At 52.3% G+C, this 15401-nt stretch overlaps 1 protein-coding gene across 7 annotated transcripts in view; it reads right to left on the minus strand.

The window, feature by feature from the left end:
* Nucleotides 1–13571, minus strand: part of KCNQ2 (potassium voltage-gated channel subfamily Q member 2) — a 92370-nt gene extending 78799 nt beyond the window's left edge. For all 7 annotated transcript variants that reach the window (XM_064167613.1, XM_064167616.1, XM_064167614.1 and 4 more), the window contains exon 1: nt 13165–13571. In XM_064167613.1, coding sequence (XP_064023683.1) covers nt 13165–13460 — 296 coding nt within the window. In that variant the 5' untranslated portion in view covers nt 13461–13571. The remainder of the gene's footprint in view (nt 1–13164) is intronic.
* Nucleotides 13572–15401: the final 1830 nt, after the last annotated feature.

The raw sequence follows: 15401 nt of genomic DNA on the forward strand, positions 1-15401 counted from the left end.
GGCTGGATGTTGTTAGGAAGTTGTTGTCAGAGAGTGATTGGCATTGGAATGGGCTGCCCAGGGAGGTGGTGGAGTTGCTGTGTCTGGAAGTGTTGCAGCCAAGCCTGGCTGGGGCACTTAGTGCCATGGTCTGGTTGATTGGGCAGGGCTGGGTGCTAGGTTGGGCTGGATGAGCTTGGAAGTCTGTTCCAAACACTTGGAGGTCTCTTCCAACTTGATTGATTCTATGATTTTATGATCTTTAAGGTCCCTTCCAACCCATTCTATGATCTGTGACCATTTTTTTGCAGACCCAAGAAGCACACTTAGAAACCAACCCCCTCCCCTCCCCCAGTTCAAAGGCAAATAGAAAATTGGGCAAACCCTAGACTCATAGAATGGTTTTGGTTGGAAGTGACCTCAAAGATCACCTAGTTCCAACCCTCCACCATAGGCAGGGACACCTCCCACTAGAAATGCTGTTAAAAGGTGGAACAGAGACTGCATTTCCCAGCAGTCCCCCAACAATGGCTTTTCATCTGCCTTGTCTGTTCAGTGTGATGTCCTTGCAGCAGGAACTGGCTTGGTTTGGCTTGGCTTGCTGTACAGAAGAGCAGCTTGTAGACTGGTCTAGAGCTCAAGTCTTAATAGGAGCAGCTGAGAGAACTGGGACTGGTCAGCCTAGAGAGCAGGAGGCTGAGGGGAGACCTTCTGGCTCTCTACAACTGTCTGAAAGGAGGTGGGAGCCAGGTGGGGGGGCAGTCTTTTTTACCAAGTAGCAAGAGGAAATGGCCTCAGGTTGCACCAGGAGCATTTAAGTTGGACATGAGGAACAATTTCTTCCACAAAAAGGTTGTCCAGGCCTGGCCCAGGCTGCCCAGGGCAGAGGTGGAGTCCCCACCCCTGGAGGGGTTTCAGAGCTGTGGAGATGTGGTGCTGAGGGCCATGATTTAGCAGTGACCTGGCAGTGCTGTGTTAAGGCTTGGGCTTGATGATGCTGAAAGTCTCTTCCAACCAAAACTGTTCTACAGTTTCATTTCCACCAGGGGTGCTTGCTCACTGCTGCAATATTAGCAGAGAGCTGCTCTCCCTTGCTATTTATTTTAACTGAGGTTTTGTACATTCCTTTGCACCTTTGCACCAGTGGTGCAGTCCTTTGCATCACTTCTTTGCACCTTTGCACCAGTGGTGCAGTCCTTTGTACCACTTCTTTGCACCTTTGCACCAGTAGTGCATTTCTTTGCACCATTCCTTTGCACCTTTACACCAGTGGTGCATTCCTTTGCATCACTTCTTTGCACCTTTGCACCAGTGGTGCATTTCTTTGCACCATTCCTTTGCACCTTTACACCAGTGGTGCATTCCTTTGCATCACTTCTTTGCACCTTTGCACCAGTAGTGCATTTCTTTGCACCATTCCTTTGCACCTTTGCACCAGTGGTGCAGTCCTTTGCATCACTTCTTTGCACCTTTGCACCAGTGGTGCAGTCCTTTGTACCACTTCTTTGCACCTTTGCACCAGTAGTGCATTTCTTTGCACCATTCCTTTGCACCTTTACACCAGTGGTGCATTCCTTTGCACCACTTCTTTGCACCTTTGCACCAGTGGTGCATTTCTTTGCACCATTCCTTTGCACCTTTGCACCAGTGGTGCATTCCTTTTGCACCACTCCCTAGTTTTCCCAACCATATCAACCCAAAGTTGCATTCAGCTCACCCAGCAGGTACCCAGACAGGAGCTACTACCTTCACCCAAGAGACAGAGGTGTACATGAGTCACCTTTGAGTCAGGGCTGCTGCCAGCTCTTTGTTAATTCCTGGGCATCATAACAACTTTATGGGGAGTGACAGCGTATCCTTGGAAGCAGCACTGGGATTGCCTGCCCTGCCACACTCATCCACGGCAGCAGCAGCAGCTCAGCTGCCACCCCAGTGGTGTTTTGCTTCAGCAGAGTCACCTCCTGAGGCTGGTAGAGCTCTAAAGGAGGACTGCCAGGCAGAGCAGGGCTTGTTCACAAATGAGGCATTTGTGAATCCCTGGGAAAGGCCCTCTAGAAGGCAAAAATCTCTGCCTCTTCCAATCTTGTCCTGGTTGGACAAGGTGGGGAGAGGTCACCTCCTAACCAAGCAGGGACAGTCATTCCCTCCGACCTTGCCTGTCCTCTTGTTTCATTTCCCTGTCCCACTCTCCCTGGGGAGGCATTGAAAAAGGAAGGGCACAACTGGGGCTGCTTGGGAATTCTAATCAGTGTTAATAAGGCTTGATTACCTTCTGATTTCCCCTGGCTCTGGGGTTGCAGGTCCTCAAGACTTGGTCAGACTTTGCCAGGAAGGTCTCCTTCTCAAAACTGCTTCTCAAACGTGGCTGATGTGGATCTCAGACCCTGGTCATCCCATTTCAATGTGGATCAGCCCCACCTCTCACCTTGGCTTTGCCTGGCAGGGTAGCTCTGGCTCTACATCCCAGCTCCAGTTCCCACAAGCTGTGGCAAGAAGGTGGGAGATGTCTCAACTCCAGTTTTCAGGTTGAAATTGTCCCAGACTCTGTCCTTGCTGCCCAAACTCATCCCACAGAGATTTCACCTGAGGCATACAGGGGAACTGAGGCTCCCTTTGTCACCAGGGAGAATGGGCATCTCCAGAAGGCAGACCTGCCCACCCAAGCCTCCTTGGCTGAGGCTCTGCTGGGATTTCTGGGAGGAACCCAGCAGGCATCTGAGCACCACCAAATTCCAGCCAAAAGCCCATTCCACCTACAGCTTCTGGGACATTGTACATCCTAAAACACAATCACTGCCTGCTCAGCCTCAGGGCTGGCAAAGCCAAGGCTGCTGCTGCACCCAGTGAGTCTGATGTAGCTTTACATCACCTCCCTGCAGCAGCAAGAGTGAGAAGCGAGATCATCCTGCAGGCCTTCTGCTCCCCATGCCTTGGCAAAGGCTGCCAAAAGGCTGCCCTTTGACATCCAATCCACTCCAAAAGTGACTGGACAGATGCTTATAGACACCAAAGCTTTCCACACATCTAAAAAGCACGGTAAGAGGGCTGGAGTGATGCCAAAGAGTGGCCAGAGAGCTCTGGAGGAACGCTCCAGTTTCTCTCTCTGGCAGTTAAGGCAGACAAGGAGCCCTGAAGCTGGGATGAAGCAGCTCTCCTCAACCCAGGCAGTGACTCAGGTGAGCCAGTCCCCATCAGACAGCACTCAGTGCTTCAAAACGAATGCACATGGCCCCCAGAATCACCTCCAGTGCAAGTGGCACAGGAGGCTGCCGTTGCAGCTTCCCCAGGAGAGCCATGCAAGCAGCTGAGGTCATCTCCAGCTCCAGCATGCTGGTGACCTCTCACAACTTGTTCTTGCTGGAGACAAAGGACATTTGCCTTTTAATCTGAGCACATGCAGCCAGGAGACACCTTTCTCTGATGCACTGGGGACATTACCACATGGCCATCCTTCCACGTGGTGGACAAACCCTGAGTCTACCTCCACCCATTGCCATCAGTCTGCTTGTACATATATGTGTGGTGTGTGTATATGCATTTGTGTCTCATTTTCCTTCCCTAGACCTCTCTGTAACTCCCCGACCTCAAATAGCTTTTATTCATTGTTGAACTTTTCTTTTCTTTTCTTTTCTTTTCCTTTCTTTTCTTTTCTTTTCTTTTCTTTTCTTTTCTTTTCTTTTCTTTTCTTTTCTTTTCTTTTCTTTTCTTTTCTTTTCTTTTCTTTTCTTTTCTTTTCTTTTCTTTTCTTTTCTTTTCTTTTCTTTTATTTTCTTTTCTTTTCTTTTCTTTTCTCTTCTCTTCTCTTCTCTTCTCTTCTCTTCTCTTTTCTTTTCTTTTCTTTTCTTTTCTTTTCTTTTCTTTTCTTTTCTTTTCTTTTCTTTTCTTTTCTTTTCTTTTCTCTTCTTTTCTCTTCTTTTCTTTCTCTTCTCTTCCTTCTCTTCTCTTCTCTTCTCTTCTCTTCTCTTCTCTTCTCTTCTCTTCTCTTCTCTTCTCTTCTCTTCTCTTCTCTTCTCTTCTCTTCTCTTCTCTTCTCTTCTCTTCTCCTCCTCCCTCCCTTCCCTTCCTCCCTCCCTCCCTCCCTCCCTCCCTTCCTCCCTTCCTTCCTTCCTTCCTTCCTTCCTTCCTTCCTTCCTTCCTTCCTTCCTTCCTTCCTTCCTTCCTTCCTTCCTTCCTTCCTTCCTTCCTTCCTTCCCTCCTTCCTTCCTTCCTTCCCTCCTTCCTTCCTTCCTTCCTTCCTTCCTTCCTTCCTTCCTTCCTTCCTTCGCTCCTTCCCTCCTTCCCTCCTTCCCTCCATCCCTCCATCCCTCCTGCCTTCCTGCCTTCCTTCCCACCTTCCCTCACTTCCCTTCCCTCCCTTCCTTCCCTCCCTCCCTTCCTTTCCTTCCCTTCCTTCTTTCCCTTCCCTCCCTTCCTTTCCTCCCTTCCTTCCTTCCCTTCCCTCCCTCCCTCCCTCCCTCCCTCCCTCCCTCCCTCCTTCCCTTCCCTTCCCTTCCCTTCCTGCCCTCCCTTCCCTTCCCTTCCTGCCCTCCCTTCCCTTCCCTTCCCTTCCCTTCCCTTCCCTTCCCTTCCCTTCCCTTCCCTTCCCTTCCCTTCCCTTCCCTTCCCTTCCCTTCCCTTCCCTTCCCTTCCCTTCCCTTCCCTTCCCTTCCCTTCCCTTCCCTTCCCTTCCCTTCCCTTCCCTTCCCTTCCTTCCTTTTAACTTCCAAATCAAACCAAATCTTGGCTGTGGTGTTTTACTCTCTTGCCTCGCTACATCTAATTCCTCTCCTTCCAAAAGGGGGAGGGGAGAGGGGAAGGCATCCTAAGATTGTATTGGCAGAGAGGAGATTGAAAGTGGATGTTAGGAAGAAGTTGTTTGCAGTGAGGGTGGGGAGACACTGGCACAGGGTGAGGGTGGGGAGACACTGGCACAGGGTGAAGGTGGTGAGCCACTGGCACAGGTTGCCCAGGGAGGTTGTGGAGCACAGAAGCACAGAATGTGATCAAAGATCACATTCTGTGCTTCTGTGCTCCACAACCTCCCTGGAGGTGTTCAAGGATGAGGCCTTGAGCAAGATGGGCTAGTGGGAGATGTCCCTACCCATGGCAGGGGGGTTGGAACTGGCTGATCTTTGAGGTCCCTTCCAACCCAACCCATTCTATGAAGCAATGAACCCTGAAGCCACCTAAGCACTTGAGCTACCTTAAAAAAAAATGATTACCCAGGGCTAATTACTGCTCAATTCCCAGAAGCCAAACATCAAACTTCAATGCTTCTTCTCCCAGGAAAACTCCTTCATGCCTGACACCAACCCTGCTCCTCCTGCTCCATCAAACAAATCAGTTTAGATGCCTGCTGCAATGCAATAAAAAAACCCAAACCCACCCCAAAACCAAACAAAAACCACTTCAAAACCCCAACAACTCAGCTTTTTGCTGACTGCATCTCTTTCAGCAATGCTCATCTTGCCTTTAGGAGAGGAGCTGGGGCTTGCTTTTTCGGGTTATTGCTTCTTATCTATAATACATGGAGCCCAGGGCAAGATTCATCTGGTTGAGGTGTGTTGCAGCACAGAAAGGAGGTCGCCTGGAGGCTCAGCTTGTTTTTCACTTCCTTCATGTCAGTGTGGGGTGAATGTGATGACTGGAACGTGACACATGAAAGAGACTGCAAGCAGGTTGCTCCCACCAAGCTCTGACTAAGCAGCTGGAGAGGCAGCAACGTTGTGAAGGTCTCCCTGGTCTCCAGGGCAGAGAGCATCAAGGCTGTAGGTCAAAGCCTAGCAGGTCCATTAAATTGCCCATATGAGCTCCTTCATCCCATATCACACAGAGAATGTCAGGGGCTGGAAGTGGCCTCCAAAGCTCAGCCTGTCCAACTCCCCTGACAGAGCAGGAGCACCCAGGGCAGACCACACAGAAACACATCCAGGTGGGTTTTGAATACTTCCAGAGAGGGAGACTCCACAGCCCCCCTGGGCAGCCTGTGCCAGGGCTCTGTCACCCTCACAGGGAAAAAATCCTCCTCATGTTTACATGAAACTTCCTCTGCCTCAGCTTCCACCATTGCCCCTTGGCCTGGCACTGGGCATCACCCAGCAGAGCCTGGCTCCAGCCTCCTGCCACTCAGCTGCACACATTGATAACCACTGCTGAGGTGGTTGTCACCCTCCTCCTGAGGTTATCTCAGGTATCCTCTCCCAGCAGCACAGCCCCAGCTCCCTCAGGCTCTCCACCTAACAGAGCTGTTCCATTTCCTCCAGCAGCTTTGTGGCTCTGTGCTGGACTCTCTCAAACAGTTCTATGTCCCTCTTGAGCTGGAGGACCCAGAACTGGACACAGTACTCCAGATGTGGCCTCAGCAAGGCAGAGTAGAGGGGAAGTACAACCTCTCTTGACCTCCTAACCACAGCCCTTCTAATCCACCCCTGACTGGCATTGGCCCTCCTGGCCACCAGAGCATATTGCTGGCTCATGCTCAACCTCCCATCAATCAGGACCCCCAGATCCTTTTCCTCCAACAGATCAGTCCCCAACCTACACTGCTCCCTGGGGCTGCTCTTTCCCAGGTGCCAGACTCTACACTTGTCCTTCTTGAATTTCATTACACTTCTTCCTGCCCAAGCCTCAGCCTGTCCAGGTCTGGCTGAGTGGCAGCACAGCCTTCTGCTGTGGCAGCCTTTCCACCCAGTTTGGTGGCAATATATACTGACTGAGGAGATAAGGGAGACATCACAGGAGGTCCCTGCACCACCCCTAGTGGATGGGCTGAGTTCGGTGGCACCAAACTTGCCAGCAATACCCCTAGCTTGTTTGGTGTTAATATATACTCAGCTAGGAGGTAGGGAGGACTACACAGGAGGTCCCTGCACCACACCTAGTGGATGGGCTGAGTTTGGTGGCACCAAACCTGCCAGCAGTATCCCTAGCTTGTTTGGTGTCAATATATACTCAGCTAGGAGGTAGGGAGGACTACACAGGAGGTCCCTGCACCACACCTAGTGGATGGGTTGAGTTTGGTGGCACCAAACCAGCCAGCAGTACCCCTAGCTTGTTTGGTGTCAATATATACTCAGCTAGGAGGTAGACAGGACCACACAGGAGGTCTCTGCACTAAACCTAGTGGATGGGTTGAGTTTGGTGGCACCAAACCTGCCAGCAGTACCCCTAGCTTGTTTGGTGTTAATATATACTCAGCTAGGAGGTAGACAGGACCACACAGGAGGTCTCTGCACCACCCCTAGTGGATGGGTTGAGTTTGGTGGCACCAAGCCTGCCAGCAGTACCCCTAGCTTGTTTGGTGTCAATATATACTCAGCTAGGAGGTAGACAGGACCACACAGGAGGTCTCTGCACTAAACCTAGTGGATGGGTTGAGTTTGGTGGCACCAAACCTGCCAGCAGTACCCCTAGCTTGTTTGGTGTTAATATATACTCAGCTAGGAGGTAGACAGGACCACACAGGAGGTCTCTGCACCACCCCTAGTGGATGGGTTGAGTTTGGTGGCACCAAGCCTGCCAGCAATATCCCTAGCTTGCCATGACTTACCACCACACAGTGCTTGGGGGGTGGACAAATGAAGCTGTCAGACTAAATTTACCCTTAATTAGCAAGTGCCATTAAAGGAGTCTGAAAACTAACTGGGAAACAAAAGCATAAGAGATGCCTAAAAACCCAACCCAGAAAGATAGTTGAGGTCCTTCAATCCACTGCAAAAAGATTGTCTGGGAATGGAGCTATATGAAAGACTGGATGAGGCACTTGGTGCCATGGTCTAGTTGACTGGATAGGGCTGGGAGATAGGTTGGACTGGATGATCTTGGAGGTCTCTTCCAATCTGGTTGATTCTATGATTCCATGATTCCATGATTCTATGACATAGTCCCTGAGGAACAGGAGTCACAAATGGAACCCTTCAGAGAAGCAACTTCATCAACTCTCCATCCTCTGGTCATGCCAGCCATGGTCATGCCAGGATTTTGGGCAGTGCAGAGCTGAGACTTTCTGGAGAGACTGAGATGGAGAGAGAGAGGGGGAGATGTGGCTTCTGGCTGGGTTGAAAGGGACAAAACAAATGGGATGTGGATGGCAGAGGGAAATTTTAATAGAATTAGATGGGGAGGAAATGTTCTTCCCTGTTATAATTTAAGTCCAGGCACTTGTTTAATTAACTGGATGTGTGGTGCACAGTATGCAGATGAAAAATGCACCCAAACTATTTTTATCTCAGTTTAAAAAGATGCATTAAGGTTGTACATTCCCAGCAGGAAATGCAAGAGCTGTTGGTGGTGCTGAACGCACAGCTCTAAGGCTCTGCATAGAGGATGCTTTCTTGCTGCTGCTGCTGCTGCTGCTGCCCCAAACCCAGCCCTTCTCCTTGAGCTCTGCAACCAAAGGTGCTGCTCACCCAAGGGATCAGCAAATCTGTCTCCAGGTGCATCAGGCTGCAGTGAAAAGTGCCATGCTTAGGCTGGCACAATGGTCCCTCCTAAAGTATAGAATCATGGAGTCATAGAATCAGTCAGGGTTGGAAGGGACCACAAGGAGCAGCTAGTTCCAGCCCTCCTGCCATGGGCAGGGACATCCTACCCTAGATCAGGCTAAGGCTGGGTGCTAGGTTGGCCTGGATGAGCCTGGAGGTCTCTTCCAATCTGGTTGATTCTATGTTCTCTCTGTGTCCTCCTCCACCATGAATCACTGGGAAGTGCTGGTCCTTGCCCTGAGCTCACAGGCTCAGAGGAGCCAGATGTCTGGAGGAAAACACAAAGCATTCCTCAAGCCCATGCACCTGCAAGAGCCTCTCTCTGCCTCTTTGCTGTGCTCCAGCACTGCTGGCTTGAGGTTTTCTCTTAAAAACGTGGTGGGGGGAGAAATAGCTTCAGGCAGCTGCAGGCATCATAGAATCAGTCAGGGTTGGAAGGGACCACAAGGATCAGCCACTTCCATCCCCCCTGCCATGCCCAGGGACACCCTACCCTAGATCAGGCTGGCCAGAGCCCCATCCAGCCTGGCCTTAAACACCTCCAGCCATGGGCCCTCAACCACCTCCCTGGGCAACCCCTTCCAGCCTCTCACCACTCTCCTGCTCAACAACTTCCTCCTCACCTCCAGCCTGAAGAGTAAGATGGAAGGTAGAGCCAAGAATCACTTTTGTGCATTGCAACCCTTCAATCTCAGCACAGGACTGGTTGCAATAATCAAAGCAAAACAACTAGAAGGGAAAACAACCAGAAGGAAAAGCAGCTAGAAGTGAGGGGAGGTAAGGGGGGGGGGGGGGGGGGGGAAATCAGTTATTGAAAATAATAAACTGGAAGAATTTGGGAAGCCAAAAAAAAAAACCAAATCAAAGCCTCCCTGTGCAGAGAACTACCTCAGGATCTAAGAGCTAAGCCTGGCCTGATATTTAGACACAGATCAACTGTTCAAGTTCCAGCTCAACCTTGAACAGAATGAGGCCATGTGCTGCATTGTGAAGGTTCTGTCAGAAAAGGAAAGGGGAGGGGGAACAGAAAAGGAAAGATGCTGAGAGAAATATTGGGAGAAAATGAGAGGGGGGGAGAGAGAGAGAGAAAGCTCAGAGTCTCTGAGAGGCAGCTATGCTCAAACATAGGATCAGCAGCAGGATCAGCTGCCCATGGGGCAGAATGTATATCTATTCATTCTATTGAATCTATACACACACAACTGCCATGAGCAGGCCACCCAGTGCAGGAAGAGGGATCAAGCATAAACCTGAATCACAACACAAGCATAAACCTGAATCAACCACAGCACAAACACAAAGCAGTGCTTTTGCTCACAGGGCTGAGTGCTTTTACAGGGGTGACAGCCAAGGCGAGCCCAAGCTAAGGGATTTGGGGCTGGGGAGGGTGGGAGTTGCTCTGAATTTCTCTGGTTTCTTAGGTGTGAAATGGTGCAAAAGGCAATGAGCAGGAAAAGGAAGAGGTAGGGGAGGTAGGGAGAGGGTTTGGATGGATTGTAGCTAGGATGGAGTGCAGGAAAGAAAAGCATCTTGCACAGGCATCTCAAGGCAGTCCTTCAGCTGCTCGGTGCAGTGCCAGCCTGGGAGATGGACCTCTGCAGGCAGGCATTGCCCAGAGGTGCTTACACCTGGGCACCTCCCAGATTCATCAGAACATCTCCATGCTGGAAGAGCCTCTCTAGTTTGTGTCTTGGCATTTGGCTGTCTGAGCAGCACACCACCCTGACGTGGCTCTGTAGCTATACATACTGGCTCTGTAAGCATCTCTATGAGCTGGAGCCCTGCCTTGCAGGTCTACAAACTCATTCACACTGGAAACAGATCCTACATCTTCATTCAAGGGAGTGCCTGTGAGTAGCTTAAGTAGAGGTATAGAGGTTGGGGTGAAGGGGCTGAGCAGAGTCTGAAGCAGCAGCAGATTGAGGCTTCCTCATGCTCAACCTCCTACAGGACTCCCACTCCTGTGGCATGAGCCTAAAGGTGCTTTGGTGCTCAAGGCTATGGCCAAAATGGGGGTTTGGGCAGGAGGAAACATCATGACCCCAACAGCCATCAGGACATTAAGGTGGCTCCAGCTCTCCCATGCAAACTTTATGACCTTGAGCCTGTCTTTTCATCCTCCCATATCTTTGACTAGCAGCCACTAAGCTTTTTATCTGTCCTGTCTGCCTGGATTAGAGGCTTCTAGCTGCAGACATGCAGGAAATCCCCTCCCTGCCCCACTCAAACACACACAGATCTGGCAGAGGGGCATGCCAGTTTCAGAGGGCAGTAACTGGTGCATGGGCTCATTCTGGTGACTTTATATGATCTTTACTCCATCCTTCAGCTCTGTAAGTGATGTATAAGCAAGCTGCCAATGCTAAACATGTCCTATGGACAGTTCAGAAGATCAGGGTCCAGATAACCTCCCCAAACCCTCTAAAGAAAACCCCAAAACTACCACTGATGCTTCACAGATGTTGGAGCTGTCACCAGCTCAGCCCTGAATTCAACCTCCATTTCCCAACAGGAGCACAGATAAGGGTCATGGGATGGATTTGTGGTGATTACAGCTGGTGCTCAGGCATCCATTCCAAGGTGATTTAGGGAGGCTTTCCAGCTTCCAGTTTCTAATGGGAGGGCACAGCTCCACGTGGTGTCACAGCAGGTACAAGTGGAGTCACAAGCCCAGGAGAAATGCAGTCACTTGGGTTGGGGAAGGGAGGGGCAGGGGAAGGAAGCAGCTACCTGGTTATAACCAAAGGGCATCCCAGGCTGGCACTCAGGACAGGGTGCTCCTCAGAAAGCAAGCCCTGGCAGGAGGTCAGCTTGGGGTGCCTCCACTCCTGCCCCATGGGGATTACTGGTTGCCCAAGCAAATGCCACCACAGAGTGCCAAACAGGTCAAAAGTTAAGACAGAGCAGATGAAGAAGCCAAAGGTGCTGATAAAGCTCTAAAAGCCAGTCCTGCCCCTGCTACTTAGCTTCCAGTGCCTTCCACCTCTTTCACTGCCACCCCAGTGTCCCCAGGCTGGGGTCTCCCCTGTACTGAGCAGCACACAGCTCACAGGGCACACGGCATCCCCCCAGCACACTCCCAGCTGGGACACTCTGTCCCTTCACACCAATCTGGAGGATTTTGCAACACAAACCCCTGACAGCTCCAAAGGATGGGCCTGAGGAGGAAGAGTGCTCAGGATTCCCAATGCTGGACTTCACACTCATCATAGATGCAAGTGAGCTCCAGAGATGCTCTCTTTCCTCCTCTCCCATTTCCCTAGAGGGATGAACACCTGACAAGGACCCCAACTCACTGCAGTGCTCAACAAAGCTCCCCCTTCCACCCAGCCAGCATTTCACCTCTCCAACATCCCCTGGGAAGCATCAATGCACAAAATGGCTGAGGACCAGAAAGCATCTCTCAGCACCTTATCTGAGAACAGCAAAAGATGGGGAAAACCAGAACCAAACCCCAAATAAATCAGCTGGGACTGACTGAGGCCTTTGCCAGGGTGAAAAACCTGCAAACCAAAAACAAAAAATGCCACCAGCACCAAGGGAAGGAGCACCCCAGGCCTGCAGAAGAGCTTGGTGGGACTGTGGAAAGTCCCAGAGGGAAGGGAGTTGCAGTAACACAGCGATTTATCCTGACCCTCCCTTTGCAATCCTCTGACCAAGGGGAAGTCATCTGCTCTCCCTCTGCAGCAATGCCTCCAGAGATGGGCAGCCAGGTCAGATGTGGCCAGTTCTGGCTAAAACAATCATCTCAAATAGAACAATGGTTCAATAAGGAGGGGGTAGAAGGGAAACGTGTGCACCCCGGGACTGCTCCTTTGTTTACCAGCTTCATTGCTGTGCAGCCAGCAAGCCCCAGACACTGATTAGCATTTCTTTCTAGACACATCTCCAGTTCAGCAGCTTCCCACAGAGGGACAAGAGATACCTCCAGAAGCCAATGCGTAGCCCCAAAACCAATCCTGGCCCTGAACCTTTCGCTACCAGGCAGTGGCCAAGGATGGGGCTGGGGGAGAAAAAGCACTGGGGGGGGGTTGGGAGGGAGAGACAGTGCCTGAGCAGAGCTTTTTTGTTCCTCTCCTCACAGCATTGCTATGGTGATTTGAAGCAAGACGGAGAAGCACCAGTCCCTCCCCATCACTCCCGCTGCTCCAGCCCCCCTGCACCGACCACATGAGCAGCCCCTTCCCCCGCAAGCAGGAGAGGACAGGGAAGGGGGGGGACCGGTGCATTGCACCTCTCCGGGGGAACCACCCCTCCCCCCCCAACAAAGCTCTGCAGGAGCAGCTTGTCCCAACCTCCACCCCCCCCCCCCCCTTCCCAAATTCCCACCTCCCCTCGCAAGCCAGCATCACCGCACACCCCCATCACCGGGCTGCCCTGGCACCGGGCACCGAGCGAGCCGGGGGTGCTGATAGGGCCCGGTACGGCAGAGGGACTGCTCCCGGAGAGGGGGTGGTGATGTGCGGGGGGGTGTGCGTCTGTGTGTGGGGGGGTAATCAGCTTTTGCCACCCTACAGCATCCTCCCCTCCCGGGGCTCCCAAGCCAGCCCTGGCACCCAGCATCCCTTCCCTGCACCCAGCCTGCAGCTGGAGCATCCCTCCTCTTCGGGATGCATTTTAAGGGGTGGGGTGAAGAAGGGCAGATCCAAACTGGGTTGTATTGGTGGAGGGGATGGAGGGGGTCTATCGAAACACGGGGTTTGCCCCCCACCCTTTTACTCACACGTATGCGTGGTAAATGAAAGCCCAGCCCCGCGGTCTCTCCAGCACATTGTAGAGGAAATTCTGCAGTTTGCGGTAAAAAGCATTCCTTTTGGGGGGCTTGCCGCTGCCCGACACCCCCGAGCGGGGTTTGCTGAGGATGCTGCCCCGTTTGGTGCTCTCCGAGCCGGCGATAAGGAGCGCTCCGTCCCGGCTGGAGTCCGGAGCTCCAGGGTCCAGCCCCACGAAGCCCACCTTGAGCTTCTTCTCAGCGGCTGGCCCCGGGTAAACACCTCCGTTGCGGGATTTCTGCACCATGGTGGCGGTCTGGATGGGATGGGGAAGGTGGGTGGGTAGGTGGATGGATGAAGGTTAGGGGGCTGGGGGGGGTGGCGGGGGAGGGGGCTCCGCCCGCGCTCCCCGCCGCTGCTCCGCGCCCGGCGCAGGCGAAGCCGCAGGAACCGGCTGCAATCTGCTCCTCCTGCACCGCCCCGCCCGCCGCCCGCCCCCTTAACCCTTGGCCTCCCTCGGCCTCCCCCTCCACCAGCAGGTTCTCACACTCCTCCCCTCCTACATCCCCAGCACACCCCCAGGCACCTGCGTTTGCCATCTTCCACCCAAGGGACCTGAGCTCTATCTAGCTCCCCCAAAATCGGCATCTGAGAGCATCCTTCCGATGGAGACTCCAGCATGGCCCCTCCAAAACGGAGCCCTCCAGCATGCCCCAGGGAAAAGGAGGCTCTGGGGAGATCTGCTTTCTGCAACTCCCTCGCAGGAGGTTGGAGCCACTTGGAGCTCTTCTCTTCTCCCAAGGAATATAAGACAGGACAGGAGGAAATGGCCTCAAGCTGCACCAGGAGAGGTTAAGTTTGGACATGAGGAACAATTTCTTCACCCAAAGCTGCCCAAGAGCAGGCTGCCCAAGGCAGTCCTCATCCCTGGAGGGATTTCAAAGCTGTGGAGATGTGGTGCTGAGGAAAATTGTTTAGTGGTGTCCTGGCAGTGCTGGGTTAACAGTTGGACTTAAAGATCTTGAAAGCTTTTTTCCAACCAAAACAACTCTGATTTTAAATGTAGGCTCCAGCATCCCCCTTCTAAAATCAAGGTCTGATGTGTTTCCCTGTGCTCAAGCCAGTATTGAGGGTCCTCTCCCAAAATCAAGCTTTGGTATCAGCCTCAAAGTCAGAGAATCATAAAAGATCTTGTGTGGGAAGGGGCCCATAAGTCCTTGAGTCCTTGCAGGACTACCTACAACTGAACCATGTGGCCAAGAACACCTTCCAGACACTCTTTGAACTCTGACAGATTGGTGCCTTGATCACGTCCCTGGGGAAGTGACCCTCTCACTGAAGCAGCCTTTATTAATATCCAGTCTGAAGTGGGCTCCCTCTGCAACAGCCCCAGAGAAGGGCTGGGCAGCAGCCTGCAATGAGGTGCCCATCTCTGACTCAGTCTCAGAGCATGATCTCACTGGCACAGAGTCACAGCACCAAAAATGTCACTTGGTCTCCCATCTCCAGGGGAGCTGTTGGGTGTTTCATGCAGCCAGGGCTAGAGATGGCCCTTGGCTTGCTTGGAGCATCCCTTTCAGGGTACATGAATCATAGAATCAGGCAGGGTTGGAAGGCACCACAAGGATCATCTAGTTCTAACCTCCCTGCCATGGGCAGGGACACCTCACACTGGATCAGGCTGGCCACAGCCTCATCCAGCCTGGCCTTAAACACCTCCAGGGATGAGGCTTCCATCACCTCCCTGGGCAACCCATTCCAGCCTCTCACCACTCTCCTGCTCAACAACTTCCTCCTAAAATCCAGTCTGAATCTCCCCATCTCCAGCTTTGCTCCATTCCCCCCAGTCCTATCCCTACCTGACAGCCTCAAAAGTCCCTCCCCAGCTGTTTTGTAGTCCCCTTCAGATACTGAAAGGCCACAATGAGGTCACCTCGGAGCCTTCTCTTCTCCAGACTGAACAACCCCAACTCACCATCAGGTGGAGACGTGGCCTGGCTGCAGGCTCTCAGGAAGGACCTCCTGGTTCAGTTCCTTCCCTAGAAAGGGCCCAGCAGCTGGAAACCCAATCCTGTATCATTTCCCATATCTTGGCTTTTGGCTCTTCTCTCTATACCTTGGTCAAGCATTGGAAGAGATTGCCCAGGGAAGTGGAGTCAGGACAAGGAGGAATGGGTTTAAAGTGGCAGAGGGGAGATTGAAAGTGGCTGTTAGGAAGAAGTTGTTTGCAGTGAGGGTGGGGAGACAC

The sequence above is a fragment of the Pogoniulus pusillus genome, chromosome 29 (genome assembly GCF_015220805.1).
Source record: "Pogoniulus pusillus isolate bPogPus1 chromosome 29, bPogPus1.pri, whole genome shotgun sequence".
Taxonomy (NCBI): domain Eukaryota; kingdom Metazoa; phylum Chordata; class Aves; order Piciformes; family Lybiidae; genus Pogoniulus; species Pogoniulus pusillus.